We start from the raw sequence: 25,558 nt of genomic DNA on the forward strand, positions 1-25,558 counted from the left end.
TTGAACCTACTGAATATTTTCAGTGAAGACTTGCTCTGTTTTTGTCAGTGGCACAGATGTTGTGTGATGGAAGTTTCCATTTTAAGATCTTCTTTCTTTTTCAGTGATTTGACGATGGAGATGAACAGATTCCGGCTGATTGGGCCACTTTCCCACTCCATCCTAACTGAAGCAATAAAAGCTGCTTCTGTCCACACTGTAAGAGTAAAAATGATGGTAGTGTTTTATTCTAATCATGTTTTTCCTGTCAAATTTGTGAAACCTAATATATAATTTGGTAACATTTTGGGCCATGGCTTTTAGATGTTTATTTCCCTACTTATTATCAAAGATTTTGTTATCTTTCACTTCTCCTAGAAGACCACAACTAAGTGGATATGATCAGTAAACTGACTGTTCTTATTTAAATACAGACTGCTCTGGTAGCTATGAGCCTTGTAGAGGGTCTTAACTTCTGCTTCTTAGGTAGGGAGTCTCTAAAATCCCTGAAATTGTGTGCCAGATTTTGTGCATTTGTGCTTGTGCCATGTAGGTTTTCTTTCTTTCTTTCTTTTTTTTTTTCTGAGATGGAGTCTCGTTCCGTTGCCCAGGCTGGAGTACAGTGGTGCGATCTTAGCTCACTGCACCCTCTGCCTCCCGGGTTCAAGCGCTTCTCTTGCCTCAGCCTCCCGAGTAGCTGAGACTATAGGTGCGCACCACCAGGCCCAGCTAATTTTTGTATTTTTAGTAGAGACAGGGTTTCACCATGTTGACCAGGCTGGTCTCGAACTCCTAACCTCAGGTGATCCACCCGCTTTGGCCTCCCAAAATGCTGAGATTACAGGCGTGAGCCACCACACCTGGCTGGTTTTCTGGGGCTAGTTTTAGGACTCTAGGATCCCTAAAAAGGTTAAGAGCACTGTGTCTAGGGCAGAACTTCCAGTAGAGCTTTCTGTGAGGGTGATGTTCCTTTGTGCTGTCCAGGATGATAGCCATTAGCCACATGTGGCAGTTGAATACTTGAATTGTGGCTGGAGTGACTGAGGGACTGAATTTATACCTTTACTTAACTTTAATTAACTAAAAATTAAGTCTGAGTAGCTCTATTGGCAAGTAGCTAGCACAGAGACTAGCTTAGGAATCCGTACCCTGGGTTCAGATCCTGTTTGTTTTCTGATCTTAGTGCAATTAACTTTTCAATGCCTGTGCCTCTCACTGACTTGACGTGGTCAAATATGATGATAGGGCTGAATAGATCTGAGTTTTTAGAAGTTTTTAAAATACAAAAGCTACTTTTCTCCATCTTCACTGCCTCTGCTTTGCTCTCAACCAGTGTTGTCTCTTACCTGAACACTTAGGGGATCAGGAAAGGATTCTAGAGGGAACCTTACGTTTCCTCCATCCCTCCTCTTTTTTTTTTTTTTTTGAGACGGAGTCTCGCTCTGTTGCCCAGGCTGGAGTGCAGTAGCCGGATCTCAGCTCACTGCAAGCTCCGCCTCCCGGGTTCACGCTATTCTCCTGCCTCAGCCTCCGGAGTAGCTGGGACTACAGGAGCCCACCACCTCGCCCGGCTAGTTTTTTTGTATTTTTTTAGTAGAGACAGGGTTTCACCGTGTTAGCCAGGATGGTCTCGATCTCCTGACCTCGTGATCCACCCGTCTCGGCCTCCCAAAGTGCTGGGATTACAGGCTTGAGCCACCACGCCCGGCCCATCCCTCCTCTTTTTCAGCCCATTCTCCACACAGGAGACAGAGTGATTTTTTGATAATTTATTCACCTCTTGTTGCTTCCTGATAAAAAGTTTTTGAATAACTTCTCATTGTAATTAAGATAAAATCCAAAGTGTTCAATGTGACCCACGTAATCTTGTGCCTTCTTGCCTCTGAGGCCTCATTTCTCCTCACCTTCTACACTTCAGCCACCCTGACCTTCTTTCAGGTTCTAGAATGTCAGTTCTTGTCTCCCTTAGAGCCTTTGCACCTGTTTTTTTCTTCCAACTACTGAGCATTCTGCCTCCACCACTTTTTGCTTGGCTGAACCGTCCTCATTCTTCAGGTTTCAGTCTCTAGCATTTCCCTCTGGCATCCTTTCCTGATCCCCCAAGTTAAACTAGATCCCTCCTGTTGTTTTCAGAGCATCTTGCAAATTTCCTCAATTTGTTTGTATGGATTTGTGTATTTACGTAATGTCTGTGTCTCTCGTGAGACTGTGAGCTTCATAAGGGTGAGGATAGGGTTGGTCCTGTTTTTTACTCTTTCCCCAGTGCTTAGCACAATGCCTGGCACAGAGAGGGTGCCCCGTAGCAGCTAATAAGTTGTGGAGCAAAGATTTGAACCTACGAAGTTTGGTTCCAGAGCCTGTACTGTAAACCACTAAGCTGTGCTATCTGAGTTTCTGTGAGTAAATGGTACCTTTGCTTTTTTTTTTTTTTTGTGAGACAGAGTCTCGCTCTGTCACCCAGGCTGGTGTGCAGTGGCACAATCTCAGCTCACTACAACCTCCACCTCTTAGGTTCAAGCAGTTCTCATACCTCAGCCTCCTGAGTAGCTGGGATTACAGGCGCCAGCCAACGCACTTGGCTAATTTTTTGTGTATTTTTATTAGAGGTTTCGCCATATTGGCCAGGCTGGTCTCCAACTCCTGGCCTCAAGTGATCCGCCTGCCTCGGCCTCCCAAAATGCTGTCATTACAGGCATGAGCCACTGCACCTGGCCATGATTGCTTCTTTAGGATCTGTAAGTGCACGTCCTACTTCAGTGAACTTCAGCATGAGTTGTGGCTATAGATTCCCTTCTTGCCATGCACATGATACTTGAAGAGCTTTTTGAAATCTTCCTCAATTCCTAGTTCCATGTGGAAAAGATATACATTTCTAGGAATACTGTAGTAGTAGTATATCCTTTATCTGGAGAGTTCTTCAAGAGGTACTGGTTTGATTTTCCTTTGGTGAGGAACATTTTATTGCTTACATCGGAGATGATGAAGTTAGCTCTAGTGGAAGAGGACCAGGTGCTGTGGCTCACACCTGAAATCCCAGCTCTTTGGAAGGCTGAGGTGGGTTGATTGCTTGAGCCCAGAAATTCAAGACCAGCCTGGGCACCATAGTGAGACAATGTATCTACAAAAAATAAGTTTAAAAAATTAGCTAGGCATGGTGGCGTGTGACTATAGTTCCAGCTCCCAGCCACTTGAGAGGCTGAAGTGGGAGGATCACTTGAGCTTGGGAGATTGAGGCTGCAGTGAGCCATGATCGGGCCACTGCACTCCAGACTGGGTGACAGAGTGAGACTGTGTCATAAAAAAAAAAAAAAAAAAGGTAAGAGAGGAGCGAGGCCTCCTCTGTTGGTACTGTGCTCTGGAGAGACTGGGTGTGAAGTATCTTAGTGAGTTAGTCTATCCTCATATGTGAAATCTTGAGAGAAGTGTAATACTATATCCTTGCTACTAACTGAAAGAGTAGTCTGGTATTAATTACTATGTTAAGTATAGTGGCAACTTCCCTGGTTCACCCCATAACACATTCATTTCTTCACACAGAAGAAGAAAGAGTGGGGGCTGATATCACAACCATGACAAAATTATGAAGGTGGATTCATTGTTCGCCCGGTGAATAGTGGTTGTTATTTTTCAGGTGGGAGAGGACACAGAGGAGACACCTCACCGCTGGTGGATAGAAACCTGTAAGAATCCTGACAGCGTTTCCCTTCATTGCAGACAAGAAGCCATTTTCGAGTTGTTGGGAGGTATACGAAGGGAAGACCGGGTTGTGTTGGGGAGGGAAGGGGGCTAAAAGAGCCTTTTGCAGTTGGGCCTCCAGCGTGTAATATTGCTTTTTAACCTGCTGCTATTGTGACACAGCAAGAGGACCAAGTAAGAGTCGGACTGAACTCAGTGAATAAACACTATATTCATGCCTGGTTATGAAACAACAAACAAATGAGATGTTCGTATTCTAAGTAACTGGCATTCTGATAGTGGAGATAAATGCATACGCCAGGTACTGACCTAAACTCTGTACTTACCTGAACACAACTGCGGTTTTGCTCATAGCTGCTATAGTTATCACTGATAGAAGCATGTGTGTTCATTTCATAAAAGAACCTTTTTTTTTTATGTTGGCTTCATGTTTTTTTGCGAGAAACCTCATTCTTTATGAATGTTAACTTATTCTGTAAAAGTATCAATGGGAAGAGAGGGAATACATGCTTTTAAGTAATTAGTCCAAGAAAAACGTTTCATTAGGAAATCTGAAAGATTTAAAAATACAAACAAATATAGATGTATTATGAATGACTTTCTGTAAGCTTCTTTTGGTTGTTTTTGTTCTTTTTGTTGTTGTTAAAGGAATAACATCACCAGCAGAAATTCCGGCAGGTACTATTCTGGGACTGACAGTTGGGGATCCTCGAATAAATTTGCCCCAAAAGAAGTCCAAAGCTTTGCCCAATCCAGAAAAATGCCAAGGTAAAGTTCTAAAAACACCCCAGGTTTTCCTTACGATTTTGAGCAGGCCAGTCTTATTAGAAGAGTTCTGTCTCTGACACATCTCCAGTAACTTCATCTGTAAAAAATTAGGGCAGTCTCCTTACCTGCCCACTTTACAAACTGATTATGATCTGAGGAAATGGTACATGTGGAAGTGTCTTTTAGCTGTAAAACATGTAGCTTGATACTTACGTTCATTTTATTTTCCGAGTTCTCTCTTTTTAGTATCTAGTAAAACCTGTCTCTCTGCAAACTACGTTCTCTGAAAATGTCTGGCGTTTCAGAATTTTAATTGTGAGGAAGGGATCTGCACCCGAAGCTGGTCTTGTGCTCAGTGGAAGCCTCTGTCTGACCATACAGATGATCCAGGTTCGAATCCTGGCAAGGCCATCCCAGGTGCTGAAATATAAGATGTTTTGGTTTAGACTAAGTAGAATGGCCTGAGAAAGTTGTTTGGCTGGGGTGGCATAGGAGGTGGGTAAGGGGCTGGCTAAAATTTTGTTCTGATCTGAGATTGGCAGCAATTTTGATAATGTCTCATTGTATTTACTGTCATTTAAACATGATTAGTTGGAAGAATAATTAAAATTACCGTGGCAATCTTTGGAGGTAAAGTACAGGTTTGTGTTGTAACGACTTCAGAATTTTTTTTTTGAGATGGAGTCTTGCTCTTGTCACCCAGGCTGGAGTGCAATGGCGTGATCACTTCTACCTCTGCCTCTCAGGTTCAAGCGATTCTCCTGCCTCAGGCTCCCGAGTAGCTGGGATTACAGGTGTCCACCACAACACCTGGCTAATTTTTTTTTGTATTTTTCGTAGAGATGGGGTTTCACCATGTTAGCCAGGCTGATCTCAAACTCCTGACCTCAGGTGATCCACTGAGTTCAGCCTCCCAAAGTGCTGGGATTACAGGCATGAGCCGCCACGCCCGACCCAGAATTTTTTTTAAATGTAGTTAGATAGCTTATTGAGGGGGCAATAAATTACTCTGTCAGAACTTCACATGAAAGGTGAATTGGATGAGGGAGGAGTTTGAAGATATATAGGTAAGTTAGTTAATTATGAAGCCTAAGACTTTACTCAGTGAGTCATTGCCTCGTTCTTTTCTTTTTTAATATCAATGTGGTCTGGTGCAACATAAAAGTTGCAGCATTTACTACACCATTAAATGTTGACTATTATAATCACCTTAAAGCTATAAACTCTACTTAGTTTCTCTTGCTACCTCAAATCCTTTTTTGGAATGAGGTGATTATTAAATCCTCTCTAAGGCTTTTGTTTTAATATGAATCAGCTCAAGGAAAATTAAAAGTCTATCTTGAAAAACATGATTTAATTTGACTCCTGAAGTCAAGCAATCCTTCTGCCTCGGCCTCCCAAAGTGCTGGGATTACAGGTGTGAGCCACCATTCCCAGCTAGAGAGCTTTTAAAAGGAAGGGTACATGAAGGGTACCTGAAGTGATAATGAATATTCTTAGATGCTTTGGAAAAGTTTGCTTGATCAGCTGGTTCTAGAATTTGAATTAAATCTTAATAATGTGTTTCTGCAAATCTTTTCAACTGTATTAACACAATATTTCACTATATAAGTAACTGGTTTTCTAGGTGAGATTTAAAAATATGATTTCTGCCATACTAGCTGTTATTTTATTTGCAATCTTTAGTATTTGCCATTTTGCTTTGATGGATTATTTTGATTAGTTCTTGTCTGTGAGAGACCAATTTCTTTTAGGAAATACTGAATTTACATTGTGCTTGTGGGCTTATCATCTTTCCCTTTGAACACTCTTTGGTAGTATGACTTTCCTGTACTACCCAAAACATGGAAGGAGAACAGCTGCCTTTAGAGTGATAGGTTGCAGGTCATCCTTTATATTTTAGAGCTCTTGCAAGCACTTTTTGAGAGCACTGATCTGCAGTGGACTTGAGCAGTGCCCATTTAGCAGTCATGTTCTCTGCTTCACCTGGGTCCTTTTAACTGTTTTGCATATTTTATTTAAAATAGTTTAATCTGAAGGCTGTAACTTTGGTTTTATTTGATTTCCAAATGAGAAAGCCTTTTACTGGTTACCTTTGCTTCTCTGAGTCAAACTCATTAAAAGAAAGTTTAATGTAACATTTGGTGATCTTTAAATACGTTTAAGAAAGAAGAAAGCCAGCTCCTCTCTTCAGTCTTTAAGTCACATTCTTGAGTTAATATAATCAATTCAAGAACTTTTGTCTGTGAAAGAAAACATGCTTTATATGAGTCTGGGGGAAGGACTCAGAATTACATTCAGAAGTGGCAGTCATTCTAGGCACACTGATGTGGGTACTGATTCTAGGGTACTGATGTGAGTCTCAGCTGGGGGTATTGTTTTTCTCTTCCCAGTAAAGACTATTGACCTAAAAGGGCCTTCCCCTTAGCCTTCAGACATACTCCACTTTGTTGTAAATAGACTTTATTTTTTAATGCAGCTTTAGGTTCACAGCAAAATTGAGCATAAAGTACTGAGATCCCATGAACTTCCATCCCCCTCTGTGCACCGCCACCACACAGTCCGTGTCCTTACTAGAGTGGTACATTTGTTACAGTCCATGAACCGACATTAACACATCATTATCACCTAAAGTCCTCAGTTTGTATTAGGGTTCACTCCTGGTGGTATATATACTCTATCGATTTTGACAAAGGTATAATGACATACTCACCATAATAGCATCATACACAATAGATTCACTGCCCTCGAAATCCTGTGTGCTCTGCCTATTCATCCTGCCTTTACCCCTAACTTCTGGTAACCACTGATCTTTTTACTACCTCCATAGTTTTGTGTTTTTTAGAATATTATATAAATGGAATCATACAATACATAGCCTTTTCAGATCGGCTTCTTTCACTTAGTAATATGCACTTAAATTTCCTCTATGTAGGCCAGGCATGGTGCCTCATGCCTATAATCCCAGCACTTTGGGAGACTGAGGTGGGCAGATCACCTGTGGTCAGGAGTTAGAGACCAGCTTGGCTAACATGGTGAAACCCTGTCTTTACTAAAAAAAAAAAAAAAAAAAAAAAATTGGCATGGTGATGGGTGTCTGTAATCCCAGCTACTCAGGAGGCCAAGGCAGGAGAATAGCTTGAACCTGGGAGGCAGAGGCTGCAGTGAGCTGAGACTGTGCCACTGCACTCCAGTCTGGGCAACAGAGCAAGACTCCATCTTTAAAAAAACAAAAAATTCCTCTGTGTTTCACATGGCTCAATAGCACATTTATTTTTAGCTCAATAATATTCCCTTGTGTGGACATACTGTCTACTTTGTTTTATCTGTTATTATTATTATCATTATTATTATTTTATTTATTTTTGAGACAGAGTCTCACTCTGTCACCCAGACCTAAGTGCAGTGGTGCAATCATGGCTCACTGCAGCCTTGACCTTCCAGACTCAAGCGATCCTCCCACCTCAGCCCCCAAGTAGCTGGGATTATAGGCACGTACCACTATGCCTGGCTAATTTTTTTTTTTTTTTTTTTTTTTTTTTTTTTTTTTTTTTTTTTTTTTTTGAGACGGAGTCTCGCTCTGTCGCCCGGGCTGGAGTGCAGTGGCCGGATCTCAGCTCACTGCAAGCTCCGCCTCCCGGGTTTATGCCATTCTCCTGCCTCAGCCTCCCGAGTAGCTGGGACTACAGGCGCCCGCCACCTCACCCGGCTAGTTTTTTGTATTTTTTAGTAGAGACGGGGTTTCACCATGTTAGCCAGGATGGTCTCGATCTTCTGACCTCGTGATCCGCCCGTCTCGGCCTCCCAAAGCGCTGGGATTACAGGCTTGAGCCACCGCGCCCGGCCGCCTGGCTAATTTTTAACTTTTTGTAGAGAAAGGGTCTCACTAAATTGCCCAGGCTGGTCTTGAACTCGTAGGCTCAAGTGATCCTCCCAACTCAGCCTACCAAAGTGCTAGGATTAAAGGCATGAGCCACTTTTGCCAGACCTATCTATTATTATCTTTTAGAATATTTGAAGATGAGGTAGTACTTTCCTGGGTCTTTACACTATAAGTATCAACTATCTCTTGTTTGCAGCTTAATCTGACTACAATCCCAATCATGACCCCAAATGCGTGGCAGTGCTCCACAGGAAAGCACTCTGGGTACCCAGGCTGTTGGAAGTGGAGCTTGATTGCTCCTAGACAGGCCATGTGAACCTGCAGCACATAGCACTGTGGCTTGAGGATCTGATGGTGGTTATCTCTGTAAGGAAGAGCAGTGTACTGAAGCTGCTGTGGCTTTTAAAAATTTTTTATTTTGCTTTATTTTTTTGAAACAGGGTCTGGCTCTGTCACCCAGGCTGGAGTGGAGTGGCACAATCTCAGCTCACTGCAACTTCTGCCTCCTGGGCTCAAGCCATCCTCCTACCTCAGCCTCTCAAGTAGCTGGGACTACAGGCATACACCACCACACCCAGCTAATTCTTGTAGAGACAGGGTTTTGCCATGTTGCCCAGGTTGGTCTTGAACTCCTGAGCGGAAGCAATCTGCCCGCCTTGGCCTCCCAAAGTGGTGGGATTATAGACATGAGCCATTGTGCCTGGCCTGTTGTGGCTTTTAAACAGTTTTTAATCTCAGATCTTTTCATCAACTTAATTTTTTTTCTAACTTTGTTCTCCCTTAAAATCTGTCACACTATGGCCCAATGGCTCCCAACTTATTTTTTACTAGCCATCAGACCCATGCAGGCAGGTATGTGCCTTTGAGTGATGTTTCTTTGTGGAGAGTTTAGAACCATAACCCAAACTCAAAAATTGTCTTTGTTTTCTAATGAAAATTCATCAGTTCAACAAAATAAGATTTGGGAGATACTTTTCTCTGGGGATTAAATGACTGCATGTAGGAAGTTCCTTCTATCAATATAGAGGCTTGTCACTGATAAAGTTTCTTCCTCTTTCTGCTTGAGTACTTGCTGGAATGGTACAGCTTATTTAAAGGGATAAAACACTATGTATCACTGAAAATATGCTTATTTTAAAGGGATGAGGCTGGGCATGGTGGCTCACATCTGTAATCCCAGCACTTTGGGAGGCTGAGGCAGGTGGATCACTTGAGGTCAGGAGTTTGAGACCAGCCTGGCCAACATGGTGAAATCCTGTCTCTACTAAAAATAGCAAAATTCGCCAGCAATGGTGACACGTACTTGTAATCCCAGCTACTTGGGAGGCTGAGGCAGGAGAATCATGTGAACCTGGGAGGGGGAGGTTGCAGTGAACTAAGATTGTGCCACTGCACTCCAGGCTGGGTGACAGAGTGAGACTCTGTCTCAAAGAAAAAAAAAAGGATGCAAAAATACATTTTACAGAAAGGAATAAGTAGTTCAATATAAATAGGTTATCAGAGACTTAAAATAATGGGGCAGAAGAGAAGATGATGATATCTGTTGGCTCACCACCATTGGATGAGGAATGATACACAAAGTCCTGAAGCCAGTAGCTGAAATATGACATGTATTTATAATATGGGCATATTATTATTTAGAGATGGGGTCTTGCTATGTGGCCCAGGCTGGACTTAAACTCCTGGGCTTAAGTGATCCTCCCCGCTTAGCCTCCCAAGTGGCTGGAATTACAGGTGTGCACCACCATGCCTGGCTTAATGTGCCATAGTGTTTGCCTTTGCAGTGGCTACTAGAATTTGATTATCTTGCATGTGGAATTAGGCAGTTTTTTGGAGGCAATTTAATATTGTGATATTTGCATCTTGTACATGAAAAATCAATACCAAAGAAAACTGCTTAGGAGCCTTTGCTATGTCATAGACTGTAAAACTGACTATAAGAATAACTTAATTTCTTGTCAAGTAAGTTCTTCTAAACTAAGTAAATGCCTATGAAATATTGGTTTGTAACAAAAGGCCTACTGCCAACGTTTGGAGTTTGACTTCATTGATCTGAAGGATGTGGTTTGAAGGCTATTTCTTTTCCCTCTTAGATAATGAGAAAGTTAGACAGCTGCTTCTGGAGGGTGTGCCTGTGGAATGTACGCATAGCTTTATCTGGAACCAAGATATCTGTAAGAGTGTCACAGAGAATAAAATCTCGGATCAGGTAACTAATTAGTGTAAGGATTATTGGTAAAGTCATGAATGACAGGTTAAATATATCATTCTAGAGACCATAAAAAGTCATTTCATACTTCATAGAATTCCATAGACTTTCTTTTGTTTTCAAACAAGTTGTTGATCCCTGACTCATGATATGTACTGTGATTTTCTTCTGTTCTTAGGGATAATCTAAGAATAAGGATAGGGATATAAGAATAAGGATCTTATCTGTTATCCAAGGATAAGAATCTAAGAAGAAAGATACATACTGTGATTTTTTTCTGTTCTTAGAGATAAAGTAAGAATAATCTCTAGGAAATGTTAATACAAAGACTTTTTCTTGAAATGATGATCTCATGGTTTAAATATGTTTTTCTTTTATTGTTTTCTTTTCCCTTAAATGTTCTCTGTCTTTAATTTTACTATGATTGGGGAACTTCCAGGGCCAGACATTGTGTGAGATGCTGGGATAGATGACTTAGATGTGGTCAAAGAAAGTACAGGGCACTCAGGAAATCTCTAGAAGGGGTACTGAGCTCAGATGAGAAAAATGAGGCTGGCCTCCTGGATGGAAGAGCAGGCATTTGAACTGATTCTCAGATGGGAGCCAGAAGTCACCAGACTTCTTGGAGGCAGAGTCAAGGTTTCAGTGAAGATAAGATTGCAGGAAGTGAGAAAAGCACGTGCAGGAGCCCAGGCAGAAACCAGGAAGACTCTCCAAGTGGATCAGGAGCTAGGAATCAGAAATGGGGTGAGAAATGAAGCTGAAGACACAAATGGGGCTAGAGCATGAAAGACCTTGAAGCCTTTTAAGGATTTGGAGATGTGGGACACCCTTAAAGGTTTTAAGGTTGGCCATGACATGATGAGATTTCACACTGGCAGCAGTGGGGGGTTGCAGATGGGGGGTGAGGGAGCTGGAGAGAGACTGTGGGTTGGATGGCCTTAAAAAGACCCTTGAAATATTCAAATATGACATGATGGGGGCCTGAATTGTGGCGGTGTGGCTGGAGTGGAGAGGGTGAGGTTTAACGCATATTCCTGGAAGGTGAAATTGACAAGGCTTGGTGGTTGGCTGGAAGATGGGAGGTGAGAAAGGAGGAGGCGTGCCGATTAGGTCCTGATATTCTAGCTTGGATTTAGGATTTCAGCTAAAAGAGAGCCAGAGCCATGTCTTACTTGCTCACTGATGTATTTCCAGGTTCTAGAAAAGTGTGTAGCACATAGAAGTGCTCAGTAAATATTTGAATGGCTGAATGAATGGAGTGTGTGAATTGTGGTGTGTGTGAATCATTCAGCTGGGTGGGGGATACAGGAAGAGAGCAAATACAGTGGAAGGGTGATGAGTTCAATCTTGAGCTTGAGGGGCTGTGGGACTTCCCAAGAGCAGAGGTCCAGGAGGCAGGTTTCGATCCCAGAAGGAAGAGTCAGGGCTAAAGAGAGATAGTTTGGAATTACTAACACATAGATGGTAGCAGAAACTCCGAAAGTGAAAAAGAAGATTGGACCTGGCTTGAAGAGTGTTCATGAGATAGCAGTTAGACTATGGTCTGGAGGCAGTCTCTTGCGTAGTTTTTTCTAAACTGAGTGATAGCCCTCTTACCTACCTGTTAATCTCTTTTTACAGCTCCAAGAAAAGTCTGAAAGGATGTTATCCACCCCCTACATTCCCCTTAACAATAATTTTAACCATCTTCTGTTTTGATTCTTTAAGACCTAGTGGGCAATTTTCTCAAGAGCCAGTGCATTTCTCTAGTTGCACATCCTTGAGAAGGCGTCACTTAATTGTTTATATCTTTTTTACTCTATGACACCAAATCTTAATCAAAATCAATGTAAGGACAGAATATCAACATATAAGATTAATCTTGATATAAGAGATCAACAGAATGAATGCTGATAATGAGTGATATAAGACAATTTGGCATTTCTACCTAAACACTTGTATAGAGGAAAATATCTGTAGGAGGAATACCTTATACTTAAAATGGCTCACATTTATTTATTGAGAATGTTTTTCTCTTGCTTGTTTAAAAGAGCATTTAACTTTCTAAAGCTGCTTATAGGGAGACCCAGGAGGATCTCCCAGGAGACTAGGGCTGTTTGTCTTGAATTATTTTCTTCCACTTTAGGATTTAAACCGGATGAGGAGTGAATTGCTGGTGCCTGGGTCACAGCTTATTTTAGGTCCCCATGAATCCAAGATACCTATACTTTTGATTCAGCAGCCAGGAAAAGTGACTGGTGAAGACCGACTAGGCTGGGGAAGTGGCTGGGATGTCCTACTCCCAAAGGGCTGGGGCATGGCTTTCTGGATTCCATTTGTAAGTTACTTTTTGATTCTAACAGTTGCAATATTTAAAATAGATTCCTAATAAATGCTAAGTACTCAAAATGTTCCAGACTTTATGTACAACTTAGGAGGAATTGAGTGGTATATTTCTGCCCTTAGAGCTATAGTCCCGGATACAAGATACTTCATACATATAGTTCCTGGAGCCAGGTTCTCATTATAAGACCTGTGCTGACATATCATTAATTGTCGAGGTTTTTAAAGTGACCTGATTTTTGAATAGTAGTGGCAACAAAAATGTCTAGCTATTTGATTTGAAGAAATTTGTTATAGTTTAAAAGCAAAGGACTTAACTTTTACAGACAGAATACTTTTTAAAAAAATGTTAACTATAACCATATACCCCTATTTATCAACTGCAGCTAAAAATTTTATTAGAATCGAATGTGTCTTTTTTTCCTGGTTATTTTAAATATTACTTCGAAGGCTGGGTGTGGTGGTTCTCGCCTGTAATCCCAGCACTTTGGGAGGCCGAGGTTGGCAGATCACTTGAGGTCAGGAGTTTGAGGCCAGCCTGGCCAACATGGTGAAACCCCGTCTCTACTAAAAATACAAAAATTAGCTGGGTATGATGGCTCCTGGGGAGAGTGAGGCATAAGAATCCCTTGAACCTGGGAGGCGGAGTTGCAGTGAGCTGAGATCACACCACTGCACTCCAGCCTGGGTGACAGAGCGAGACTGTCTCAAAAATGAAAATAAATAAATAAATACATATCACTTTGATCCTAGAGAGTGTGAAAGGCATGTGAGACTTTTAGATTCATGCCAGTAATTAATTTTTAGCATGCCTAGTGCAGGGACATCCAGTTAATCATTCAGGAGTAGGAATATTTAAAAATAATCCTACTTACTTTTTTACTATGAGATGCTTTCAAGCATACAAAAAAGAATGGACGCTGATGTAGTAAATGCCTGTGCGCCATTACCCAGCACCGGCTTAAGAAATAAAACACTACAGATGCATCAGTGCACCCTGTGTACCCCTCTCCAGTTTCGTTTCCCTCCCTCCTTTTAAAATAATCACTCCTCTGATTTCAGTGTTTGCTACTACCATGCGTATTTTTATAGCTTTATTGAAGTATGTTTGTATCCCACAATAAAATAACTATTTAGACTTGACACTATTTAGGTTTTTAAAGTATATACCTCACCGTATATATGATTTTGCAACTTGCTGTATTCACTTGGCATTGAGATTCTTTTCCATATTTATTAATGAAGCATGACAAAGCTCAATTTCATTCATTTTTACGATTGCATGGTAATCCATTGTGTGTATTTCTATCCATTCTCCTTTTGAGGGGCATTTAGGTTGTTTCTCATTTTCCCCCATATAAACATTAAGCAATTCACTTTAAGTTGGTAGACTGACAGTATCTTTTTGACATTTCTTTTAGATCTATCGAGGTGCGAGAGTCGGAGGGCTGAAAGAGTCTGCAGTGCATTCTCAGTATAAGAGGTCGCCTAATGTCCCAGGCGATTTTCCAGACTGCCCTGCCGGGATGCTGTTTGCAGAAGAGCAAGCTAATAATCTTCTTGAAAAGTACAAAAGGTAAGAAGCTGGCTTCTCTAGTTTCTTAACGTATTAAGGAGAAGAGAAGTGCCTGCTTATATTGGTATCCCAAGCATTAGGATGGCTTTGGTAAGTCTTGTTATCTAACATGGAGTTTCATAGACTTTTCAGTGAGTTCAGCATTACTGAGAATTAATTAAGAAGATATGACTTAAGTGGGGAGATTGTCTTATGTCTGTTTGGCTTTTATAGGCCCATTTTGGTTATAAACCCTTTTGTTCGTTATTTATTTCTATCAATAATAATGTACACTTAAACTTGGACATGAGTCTCAGACACTTGTTAATAGATTGCTAGTACCAACCCCTCTCTCCCTCCAAAATGGAAATTGTGTTTTTGAAACGTATTATAGAAGTAATATATAGTTATAAAATTTTAATTAAACTATGAAAATATATAAAAAGATAGATTGGTATAGTCCTGCCATCCAGAGAGATAAGTACTATTTGTTTGTTTGTTTTTTGAGATGGTGGTCTTGCTCTGTGCCCAGGCTGGAGTTCAGTGGTATGATCTTGGCTCACTGAAACCTCCGCCTCCTGGGCTCAAGCGATTCTTTCACCTCACCCGTGTAGCTGAGAGTAAAGGCATGTGCCATTGTGCCTGGCTAACTTCTGCATTTTCTGTAGAGACGGGGTTTCACTATGTTGCCCAGGCTGGTCTCAATACCGGTTTTCCATGGATGCACCGGCCTCGGCCTCCCAAAGTGCCAAGATTATAGGTATGAGCCACTGTACCTGGCCAAGCACTGTTTTTATATCTTAGTACTTATCCATTTAGACTTTTATTTTTTCACTGGAAGTGTGGCCAATGAGGGTCATGATTTCCTTTATATTACAAAGTATATTCTAACATTTGGAATTTGTTGCCCCCTAAATTGTAGGCTCCCAGAAGCACAGAAGCTGTCTCTCTTTATTGTGGCATTTGCAGTGTCTAGCCAGTGCCTGGTGCACAGTAGGTCTTAATAACCTTTATTTGTTGTCTGATGAATGACTGGTTGAATATTGTAGTTCCTTGATGGTGAGCTTCATGAGGGCAGAATTGTGTTTTCTTGTTCATTGCTGCAACCATAACTGTAGAGACAGGCAGTCTGCCTAGCTTTTTTTTGGGGGGATGGGGTGGGGAGGACAGGATCTCACTCTGTCACCCAGGCTGGAGTACAGTGGCATGATCATGGCTGACCACAGCCTCCACCTCCCGGACCCAGGTGATCCTCCCACCTCAGCCTCCAGAGTAGCTGGGACTACAGGCACCTGCCACCACACCTGGCTAATTTTTGTATTTTTTGTAGAGATGAGGTTTTGTGATGTTGCCCAGGGTGTTCGTGAACTCCTGGGCTCAAGTGATCCACTTGCTTTGGCCTCCCAAAGTGCTAGGGTTACAGGTGTGAGCTACCCTGCCTGGCCTGTGCCTGGGTTTCAAACTATTTGTGGAGTGGTGGATGAATGAGTGACTAGTGATATATTCCTGGATTGCTAGCTTACCAGCTCTTTGAGGGCAGCAATCACATGTTATACATCCTTGTGTCTCCCATAGAATGTAGTTGAGAGGCTTCTATGTGTTTGTTAAATAATAGTTGACAATAATACTTATTTCTTACTCTTCAGAGCTTTTTATGCATGCAAATTTTCCATAGATACACATATTTTTTTAAAGAATGGTATTACATACATTATTTTGAAACCTGCCTTTTTCGCTTAACAATATGGTATGTATAGTTTTACCATATCAAAAAATATGACTCTAAACCAAGTATTGACAAACTTTTTTGGTAGAGGGCCAGATGCTAAATATTTTTGGCTTTGTGGAGCCTTTGTTCTCCATGGCAACTACTCAACTCTGCCATTGTGGCTTCAAAGCAGCTGCAGATGACATGTAAGAGAACGAGCACGGCTGTGTTCCAATCATGCTTTATATATGGACACTCAGATTTGAATTTCATATAATTTTCATGTGTCATGAAATATTACTCTTTTGCTTTTTCAACCATTTAAAAATGTAGAAACCATTCTTAGCTCATTGGTGGTACAAAAACAGACAGCAGGCTCCATTTGGCCTGTGAGTCAGCCTGCCAGCTTTGCTCAAAATGTCACTTTGAATGGTCGCATGCAATTGCAGTGTGGATGTCCTGTAATTTATCAGTAGTTCTTGAGGTTATTTCTGATTTTTTGCTGTGTGTTTCTGTGAACATCTTCCTGTGTGCATCTTTATATATTTGTCTCATTTATTCCTTCATTTAACATACATTTCTTTAGAGCCTACTGTGTGTCAAACACCATTCTAGGTGCTGGGGCGACAGCAGGGGCAAGGCAGACAAGTCTGTCTCTGCCTTCATGGAGCTTATATTCCTCTTTTATTTTTTGAGACAGGGTCTCACTCTGTCACCCAGGCTGGAGTGCAGTGGTGTGATCATAGCTTACTGCAGCCTCCAACTCCTGGGCTCAGGCAATCCTCCCATCTCAGCCTCCTGAGTAGCTGGGACTGTAGGTGTGCACCACCACTCCTGGCTAATTTTTAAATTTTTTGTAGACAGGGTCTCGCTTTGTTGCCCAAGCTGGTCTTGAACTGGCCTCAAGCAATCCTCCCACCCCAGCCTCCCAAAATGCTGGGATTACAGGAATGAGCCATTATACCTGGCCGTGTAACTTGTGTTCTTGATGGAGGCACAAGTATCTAGGCTGGTTGGGGGTACCCAAGAGATGGGAGGGAGGCTCAAATGTAAGAGCTAAGTCCTTGGACAAGGAAGAAGGGGTGGGATTCAGGGCACAAGTAGAGGAGGCAGTATCTGTTGGGATTGAGTTCAGTTCTTCTGAATATAAGACTGTTAGACTGCCACTGATACCGTTTAATCTGCTTTTATTTCTTTGGCTATCTTCCAAATAGATTTACAAACAGTTCTGACTCTTTTTTTTTTTTAAATGGAGTCTTACTCTGTCGCCAGGCTGGAGTGCAGTGGCATGATCTCGGCTCATTGCAACCTCCGCCTCCCAGGTTCAAGCGATTCTCCTGCTTCAGCCTCCCGAGTAGCTGGGATTACAGGTGTCTGCCACCATGCCCAGCTAATTTTTGTATTTTTAGTAGAGATGGGGTTTCACCACCAGGATGGTCTTGATCTGTTGACCTTGTGATCCGCCTGTCTTGGCCTCCCAAAGTGCTGGGATTATAGGCGTGAGCCACCGCGCACAGCCCTGACTCTTAATTCTATTTTCCAAACCACTTTCTTTCTGTAATTCTTAAGTTGGCTAGTTCTTCTTCCTCAGAAAAAATTAATATAAGACTGTTAGACTGCCACTGAAATCTGAACATGGATTTATTTAGCTAGGTTAGATTCTGCGGTGGGGGGATTAAGTAGCACACTCCTGATTGTGACTGTCTTCATGAAAAAAGAGGCACAGCTATCAGCCAGCAGTAAGAAGGGGAGAGAGGCTGTTGGAGATTTGAAGAGAGAGGAATTGTAAGCAGTTTCTGGGACAGTGGAAGATGGAATTGAAAGGAGAAACATAGGATCTATAAGATGTAGAGAGCGCCTATTTGAGATTTGTGTTTATAAAGGAAGACCATTCAGGACCATTTTGAGTTCTTCCTCAGCTGTGCTCTGCCACTCGGGCTGGCATGGGGTCATTGGAGAGTCAGCTGCGCCCAGGTGGACTTTCCAGTGGAGGGAGTGGGGGCGTTTGTAGGGGAGGGACGGTGGTGTGAACCATGGAGTCTAGGCTGATGAAGAGCGAGGCAGCTGCTGCGAGCCGCGGGGAGGTGCTAGTGTAAATGGATGGTTGGGGCATTGTTGTGGGAGGGTAAGTGGGTGGAAAACAGGACGCATGGCTCTGAGAACAGGATACTGACATCACGGTTTGAAGCTGGAGCAGGTGTTGGCAGTGACCACACTTAAGGTATGAGCAGCGAGTGGGTGCTTGAGGTGGGATGAAGTAAAAGATGCGAAGTGAGGGTGGGAAGGTGACTGGTGGGGTATTGGAAGGATGATTTAGGTAGATGCTGAAGCCACTGGGAGTGACAACAAGAGTCATGGTGGTGCAGCGGAAGGCAGAGTAACCGTCAAGATCATTCATTGCAGCCTTGTTTGGAGGAACCAAACTTGAAGACAATCAAAATGTCCTTTCATAGAGGACTGTCTAAATCAATAAGGGCATATTCATTCAGTAGAATAAGATACAAGATACACAGCCTTTTAAAAAGAAAGAATGAGGGAGCTTTCAGTACTGGCATAAAGTAATCAAGATATTTTGTTAAATGAAAAAAGTGAAGTTAAGCAAAAAGTACTGTATCTAGTATGCTGCTATTTGTATAAAAATAAATAAAAAGGAAGAGATGTACATATCTGCTTGTATGTACATAAAATGTCTCTGGAAGGCTATGTAAGAAACTGATAATGATATTTATTGTTTTTGTGGAGGGTAGCTGGGTCACTGGAGGTCAAGAGTAAAATAGAAACTTCATGTAACCTCGAGCTTAGTGTATAGGAAAATCGTGGCGCAACTCCAGGGGCACCAGTTCCTTGTAGCTTTCAGGAATGAACCCCCTGGTGTGGTTCAGTGGCCACATGGGGCTACATTGTTTATTGAAAACCAGAGAAAACAAAAAAGCTTGGCCGGTAGAGTTGGTTATTATTATTATTTTATTTATTTATTTTTGGAGATGGAGTTTTGCTCTTGTCACCCAGGATGGAGTGCAGTGGCATGATCTCAGCTTACTGCAACCTCTGCCTCCCGGGTTCAAGTGATTTTCCTGCCTCACCCTCCCTAGTAGCTGGGATTTCAGGCACGTGCCACCACACCTAGCTAATTTTTTTGTATTTTTAGTAGAGATGGGGTTTCACCGTTTTGGCCAGGCTGGTCTTGAACTCCTGACTTCCGGTGATCCACCCACCTGGGCCTCCCAAAGTGCTGGGATTACAAGTATGAGCCACTGCGCCTGGCCTATTATTATTATATTTTGAGACGGAGTCTTACTTTGTTGCCCAGGCTGGAGTGCAGTGGCGCGATCTTGGCTCACTGCAGCCTCTGCCTCCTGGGTTTAAGTGATTCGTCTGCCTCGGCCTCCCAAGTAGGTGGGATTATAGGCACCCTCCACCATGCCTGGCTAATTTTTGTATTTTTAGTAGAGCTTTCACCATGTTGGCCAGGCTGGTCTCGAACTCCTGACCTCGGCCTCCTAAAGTGCTGGGATTACAGCCCGCCTCGGCCTCCTAATGTGCTGGGATTACAGGCATGAGCCACTGAGCCCAGCCTATTATTCTTTATCATATGTTTCTCGGAGAGCTTTTGTGTGTGTGTTTGTGTGTGTGTGTTAAAATAGAGATACATTATAATGGTTATAATTATTTTAGTTTTGCAGTCCTAAATTGTTCAACATTGGTTCTCCTCTGTGTTTTTCTTTAGACGCCCTCCTGCAAAACGGCCCAACTACGTTAAGCTTGGCACTCTGGCACCTTTCTGCTGTCCCTGGGAGCAGTTAACTCAAGACTGGGAGTCAAGAGGCCAGGCCCACGAAGAACCTTCTGCAGCTTCATCTCCAAATGGTAAGGAGAGTAAGCTAAGAAGATCTGAGGCACCTTGTGCTCCCATGCCTAAAAAACCTCATCAGCCATCTGACGAAGTGGGCACATCCATAGAGCACCCCAGGGAGGCAGAAGAGGTAATGGATGCAGGGTGTCAAGAATCGCCAGGGCCTGAGAGCATCACAGACCAGGAGGCCAGTGAAAACCATGTTGCTGCCACAGGGCATCAACTCTGTGTTCTCAGGTAAGTGTCGGTGACTTCTGGGTACATTTTGGATTATTTATTTTAATACTGAAGAGGCTACAGGATATAAGCATCATCACTGTTCGTTTATGCAAAATCCAAGGGAATTTATAGACTTTCTGGAAGGGAAAGCCAGTCTTTCATATTTCATAGAGGGCTCAGGGAAACAGCTTAATAATGTTTGATGTAAGGCATGATGCTAATTGATGAAATGATTTACAATATTGTCATCAATAGATCTAAACCAAGGCAGTTTTTTTCTGACATATTTTATGCAGTTTGAGCAAGAATTCTTTGCTTTAAATCACCAAATTAGATTTTTTCTAGTTCCTTTTGAATCATATGGATTCGTAATAGAGTAGCAACCAGTTAGATGTAATATGGTCCTAACCAGAGAGGCTACCAGATACACTATGTTCTCCTCTCAATATTGCTGCGGGCCAGGTTCTGCTTATCAACAACCCTGCATTCTGTGCTTTGCTCTGATTTTTTTTTTTTTTTTTTGAGATGGAGTCTTGCTCTATCGCCCAGGCAGGAGTGCAGTGGTGTGATCTTGGCTCACTGCAACCTCTACCTCCTGGATTCAAGCGATTCTCCTGCCTCAGCCTCCCAAGTAGTTGGGACTACAGGTGCATGCCACCACGCTTGGCTAATTTTCACCATGTTGGTCAGGCTGGTCTCAAACTCCTTACCTCATATGATCCGCCCACCCTGGCCTCCCAAAACTGCTAGGATTACAGGTGTGAGCCACTACGCCCGGCCTGTGCTATGATTCTTAAAAAGTGCTTATCCCTCTAGTCAAAGTCTTGCTTACTTTTCCATATAGTAGCCTCTTAATTTCCTATCATTCTTACTTTACATGCAACTGTTGTCCCTTACAGTTCCTTTACTCATTAAAATCTTAGTGCCTCTTTATTTTCACCCTCACTATGATTACAATCCTAGATTCTATTTCACTGTCTTGTTTTGCCTGCCTTCAACTTCTTAAACATTTAGTCCCTGAGTTTCAGAATGGCAAACACATAAAAAGAAAAATATCAGTACTAAAATGTACTACAGTGTATTTCTAATTTTTAAAAAATTGTAGTTTTGATTCTTATATAGTATAAAAGAATCAAATTAATTCTAGCAGTGTCTAATCTTCTGATTGTATGTTTTTTTTCTGGAACAAAATATCCTCAAACGTATGTCTCCAACTTCATGTAGGAGTAGAAAATTACTGAAGCAACTGTCAGCCTGGTGTGGGCCCAGTTCTGAGGACACTCGGGGAGCCCGGCGAGCTCCTGGCAGAGGCCAACAAGGATTGACCAGAGAGGCCTGCCTGTCCATCTTGGGCCACTTCCCCAGGGCCCTGGTGTGGGTCAGCCTGTCCCTGCTCAGCAAGGGCAGCCCCGAGCCTCACACCATGATCTGCGTCCCAGCCAAGGAGGACTTCCTCCAGCTCCGTGAGGACTGGCATTACTGTGGGCCCCAGGAATCCAAACACAGTGACCCATTCAGGAGCAAGATCCTGGAACAGAAAGAGAAAAAGAAAAGGGAGAAGAGGCAGAAGCCGGGACGCGCCTCTTCTGATGGCCCGGCGTGGGAAGAGCCTCTGGCTGGGCAGGAAGCTCTGACTCTGGGGCTGTGGTCAGGCCCTCTGCCGTGTGTGACGATGCACTGCTCCAGAACTCTCCTAGGCTTTGTGACTCAGGGAGATTTTTCCATGGCTGTTGGCTGTGGAGAAGCCCTGGGGTTTGTTAGCTTGACAGGCTTGCTGGATATGCTGTCCAGCCAGCCAGCGGCGCAGAGGGGCTTAGTGCTACTGAGGCCTCCCGCCTCTCTGCAATATCGATTTGCGAGGATTGCTATTGAGGTGTGAACGTGCGCTTATATCCCAGCAGGGCATAGATAATATGTTATTATTGTCTGCCAAGTTTCACATGTGGCGAGTCTGCTTCTGCTTCAAAACATCATGTGAAACTCCTTGGAAACAAGAATAAAAAATTATGTATTATGCAGATGATAAAATGTTTACATCATTCCAGTAGTGTCATTGATTTCCATCTTTCCCTGTCATTGCTGTAATACTTTTAAATTATTTGGCCAAAAGCTTTGTATTCTGATCTCTTGGTCTGGGTAGTTGTGGCTGAAAATAATTAGAAGCTCTACAAGTTATCATCCCCCTTTTTTGTTAGGAACAAAGGGCTTGTCAGGTCTATTTGAAAAACCTTGTAGTCATGTGATAAGCAACAATAGATGTTTAATGATTTCACTGTTACAACAGAAGACAAGACAAGGCGCTTGGCCTCTGTACATGAAATATGGGCCCCTGATGGGCCACATTCAATTCTGTACTGTGATTACCATGCTGAACAACTCAAAGGGAGAAATCATGGACAACTGATTGCTACCTGTTTTCAGGCAGGCAAAGTTTATGGCGACAGTGCTAGGCTGGAATTAGAAAGGGGGGGTCTATGACGTGGACTTCCTGACTCTTTGATCTCTTTGTTGTTGACCAACACATGATCCTACTAGTTACTTAATTTTTTTAAGTAAAAAAAATTATTATTATTTTGTTTCTGCAAAGAATTTCTCAAAGCCATAGAGGAGCATTTCTCAGAATGTGTTCTATGAAATGTGTCACCCCAAAAAATAAGAGATTCCAAGGTCAGGTTGATATGGAAACTCTGGGTTAAGTTAAGCATTTCTTTATGAAAGGACTTCTGGAAACTTCCATGTGATACTGTACATTGTGGATCTCCAGGAAGGGAATGATAGTGTATAGTATTTTCTAAATACTTTGATTCCTAAAGTTCTCTTACAAGGAGCACTTTGTAGGACCAGTGTTCTCAGGAGCGCGCTTTGGGCAGCGTGGCTGTGTAGTGCATAGCTACCTCTGCAAGGTGATAACTAAGCCGGCAAGCTGCCTTTCAGCATTCGTGCAGTCACGTTGTCCACCTGAGATTCTCAACAGGGTATAAAAGAAAGGTCTTATCCTGCCCCACAGGAAGAGTGGGCTCAGTGTGACTTTTTTTCCACGAATGGAGAAACTCAGTGCTCATCTACTTTTAGTTGCCACATATGGCTCACTCATAGCCTTGGTCCTTAACTTTCCTGCCATAAATTTCTAGAAGAGCTTAAGCGGGATTTTTTCTAAAAATTGTAAATGTGCAGTTAGGCATTATTTTATGTAAATGCATTGGGTTTTTACTGTAGCGTTTGGCAGTAAATGGCTTTGGGGATGATGCGGTGGGGAAGGATATGGCAGGTGGTACAGTAGTCAGAAAGTACCTGCCACCAGTGAGATGTCTGATGCTTTGCCTTTCACCATGCCTCTGAATGTCTTTGGATCCAACCCAGATGAGACCGAGAAAAATCAGTGTAACTACGTTGCGCCTGTAAACAGAATAAATGAAAATGTCACCTGATGTTCAGTTGTGAATATTTATTGGACCATTCCTTATTTGTTTTCTGGGCTCTCAGTTACCTCATTTGTGTCTGAGCTCACTCGATGACAGAAATCTGAGTGTGCTGCGTGGTCACCTAACCACCTTCTGTGCAGCCCTGCCCTCATTATAGAGGACAGGGCACGTTTGCAGCCACTCTGCCTTGTGGGTGGTAGGTCAAAGAGCTGTGCACCAGAAAGATAGACTAGTATTTCCCAAAATGTATTCCTGGGAGTACTAGTCCCTGCAGCTGTTCCTGGAGAAAAGTGTTCTATGGCTAAATAAATTTGGGAAAAGCTATATATGGTATCCTTCTATTGCGATTCACAATGAATAATTGTATAGTCAAAGCTCTGCAAAGCTCTTTAGGAAAGAAATCTGTCTTTCAGACTCCCACACACGTACCTTTTTTGGTTTTTGCATACCTATTGTCCAGAGAAAACTAGTTTCACAGAAGATACTTTGAAAAACTAACAGAATCTGCAGAGGCAGTAAAGAATCCGTGTTCCTTGTGAAAAAGACTGATAGGGGAATGGCTTATTTTCCGGCAGCTGAATTGATTAGCATGTTGATCTTGATCCTTCTAAGTGCCTGCCATGCTGTACTAGAGCCGCGTAGCTACCAAATAAGTACAATGTGGCCCTTGTCCTCTTGTTGAGGGAGCAATGCTTTTAGGGTTCTTGAAGCATCCTGACCAACATGGTGAAACCCCATCTCTACCAAAAATACAAAATCATCCGGGCGTGGTGGCGCATGCCTACCATCCCAGCTACTTGAGAGGCAACGAGAGTGAAACTCTATCTCAAAAAACAAAAAAAAGGTAAGAGTTGTGAGCTGAACACTTATAGACCAGCTATGCACTTAAGTTCTGTAAGAAACAATGGATTCTTTTTGGTATTTGCTCTAGTAACATTGGTCATATCAGTCATCCATATTCATCATAAAACAATTAGAAAATGAAGATAAGCAACAACAATAACAAAATTTGAATCACCTGGATTTTCACCAGCCAGTGTAACTAGCTACCTTCTGGTATGTATCCTAGATGTTAAGATGTATGTGGATAGCTTTCTTTTAATAATATAAGCCATTGCGTATGTAAACAGTTATACCATACTAGTGCAGCAAAGTGCATATTACCAGTTTTTTTTGTTGGTGCTTAACTGGCAAGAGCTTTAAGGATAATGCTCCTTTTTTTTTTTTTTTTTTAAATGGGAATTTACTAGGTAACCACCCATCATGTACTAAATGTGGCATTGCCGTCTTGGCGGCCACATGCCTTGCGTGAGTTTTTTCTTCCCAGCCAGTGGGAGGTGAGGGGGGCAGTTGACAAGCTATATGGAATCCCTTGTAGTCTTAACTGGCCTACTCATAACCAGCCGACCTGAGGCCTGGGGAACACAGAGATAGATCCAGGACTGAGCTGCATTAGCAGAGAATACAAAGCCTGTAGCAATTGTGGGCCACTCAAGCAGCAACCTGTTACACAGTGGTTCTGGTTATTGTAGACCTCCTGAGGACATAGAGGAATACAGGTGCTGCCTTTTCTTTGGCAACAGCAGCTTCCAGTCTTGGCTGCGTTTTTAAAAATTAATTAATATATTTATTTATGACAGAGTCTCACTCTGTCTGCCCAGGCTGAAGGGCAGTGGTGCGATCTTCACTCACTGCAACCTCCGCCTCCCAGGTTTATGCCATTCTTCTGTCTCAGCCTCCCGAGTAGCTGGGATTACAGGTACATGCCACCATACCCGGCTAATTTTTGTATTTTTTTAGTAGAGATGGGGCTTCACTATGTTAGCCAGGCTGGTCTCAAACTCCTGACCTCAAGTGATCTGCCCACCTTGGCCTCCCAAAGTGCTGACTTTACAAATGTGAGCCATCACGCCCGGCCTTTGGCTGCATTTTAGAATCACC

At 42.5% G+C, this 25,558-nt stretch overlaps 1 protein-coding gene across 1 annotated transcript in view; it reads left to right on the top strand.

Annotated features, from left to right (window-relative positions):
• POP1 (POP1 homolog, ribonuclease P/MRP subunit) overlaps positions 1–23,629 on the top strand; it is a 45,591-nt gene extending 21,962 nt beyond the window's left edge. Inside the window, exons 9-16 of the mRNA XM_010385621.1 lie at positions 105–198; positions 3,611–3,722; positions 4,324–4,443; positions 10,420–10,535; positions 12,664–12,855; positions 14,282–14,436; positions 19,851–20,213; positions 21,420–23,629. Coding sequence (XP_010383923.1) covers positions 105–198; positions 3,611–3,722; positions 4,324–4,443; positions 10,420–10,535; positions 12,664–12,855; positions 14,282–14,436; positions 19,851–20,213; positions 21,420–22,074 — 1,807 coding nt within the window. The 3' untranslated portion in view covers positions 22,075–23,629. The remainder of the gene's footprint in view (positions 1–104; positions 199–3,610; positions 3,723–4,323; positions 4,444–10,419; positions 10,536–12,663; positions 12,856–14,281; positions 14,437–19,850; positions 20,214–21,419) is intronic.
• The last annotated feature ends 1,929 nt before the right edge of the window (positions 23,630–25,558 follow it).

This window comes from Rhinopithecus roxellana, chromosome 9 (assembly GCF_007565055.1).
Source record: "Rhinopithecus roxellana isolate Shanxi Qingling chromosome 9, ASM756505v1, whole genome shotgun sequence".
NCBI lineage: Eukaryota > Metazoa > Chordata > Mammalia > Primates > Cercopithecidae > Rhinopithecus > Rhinopithecus roxellana.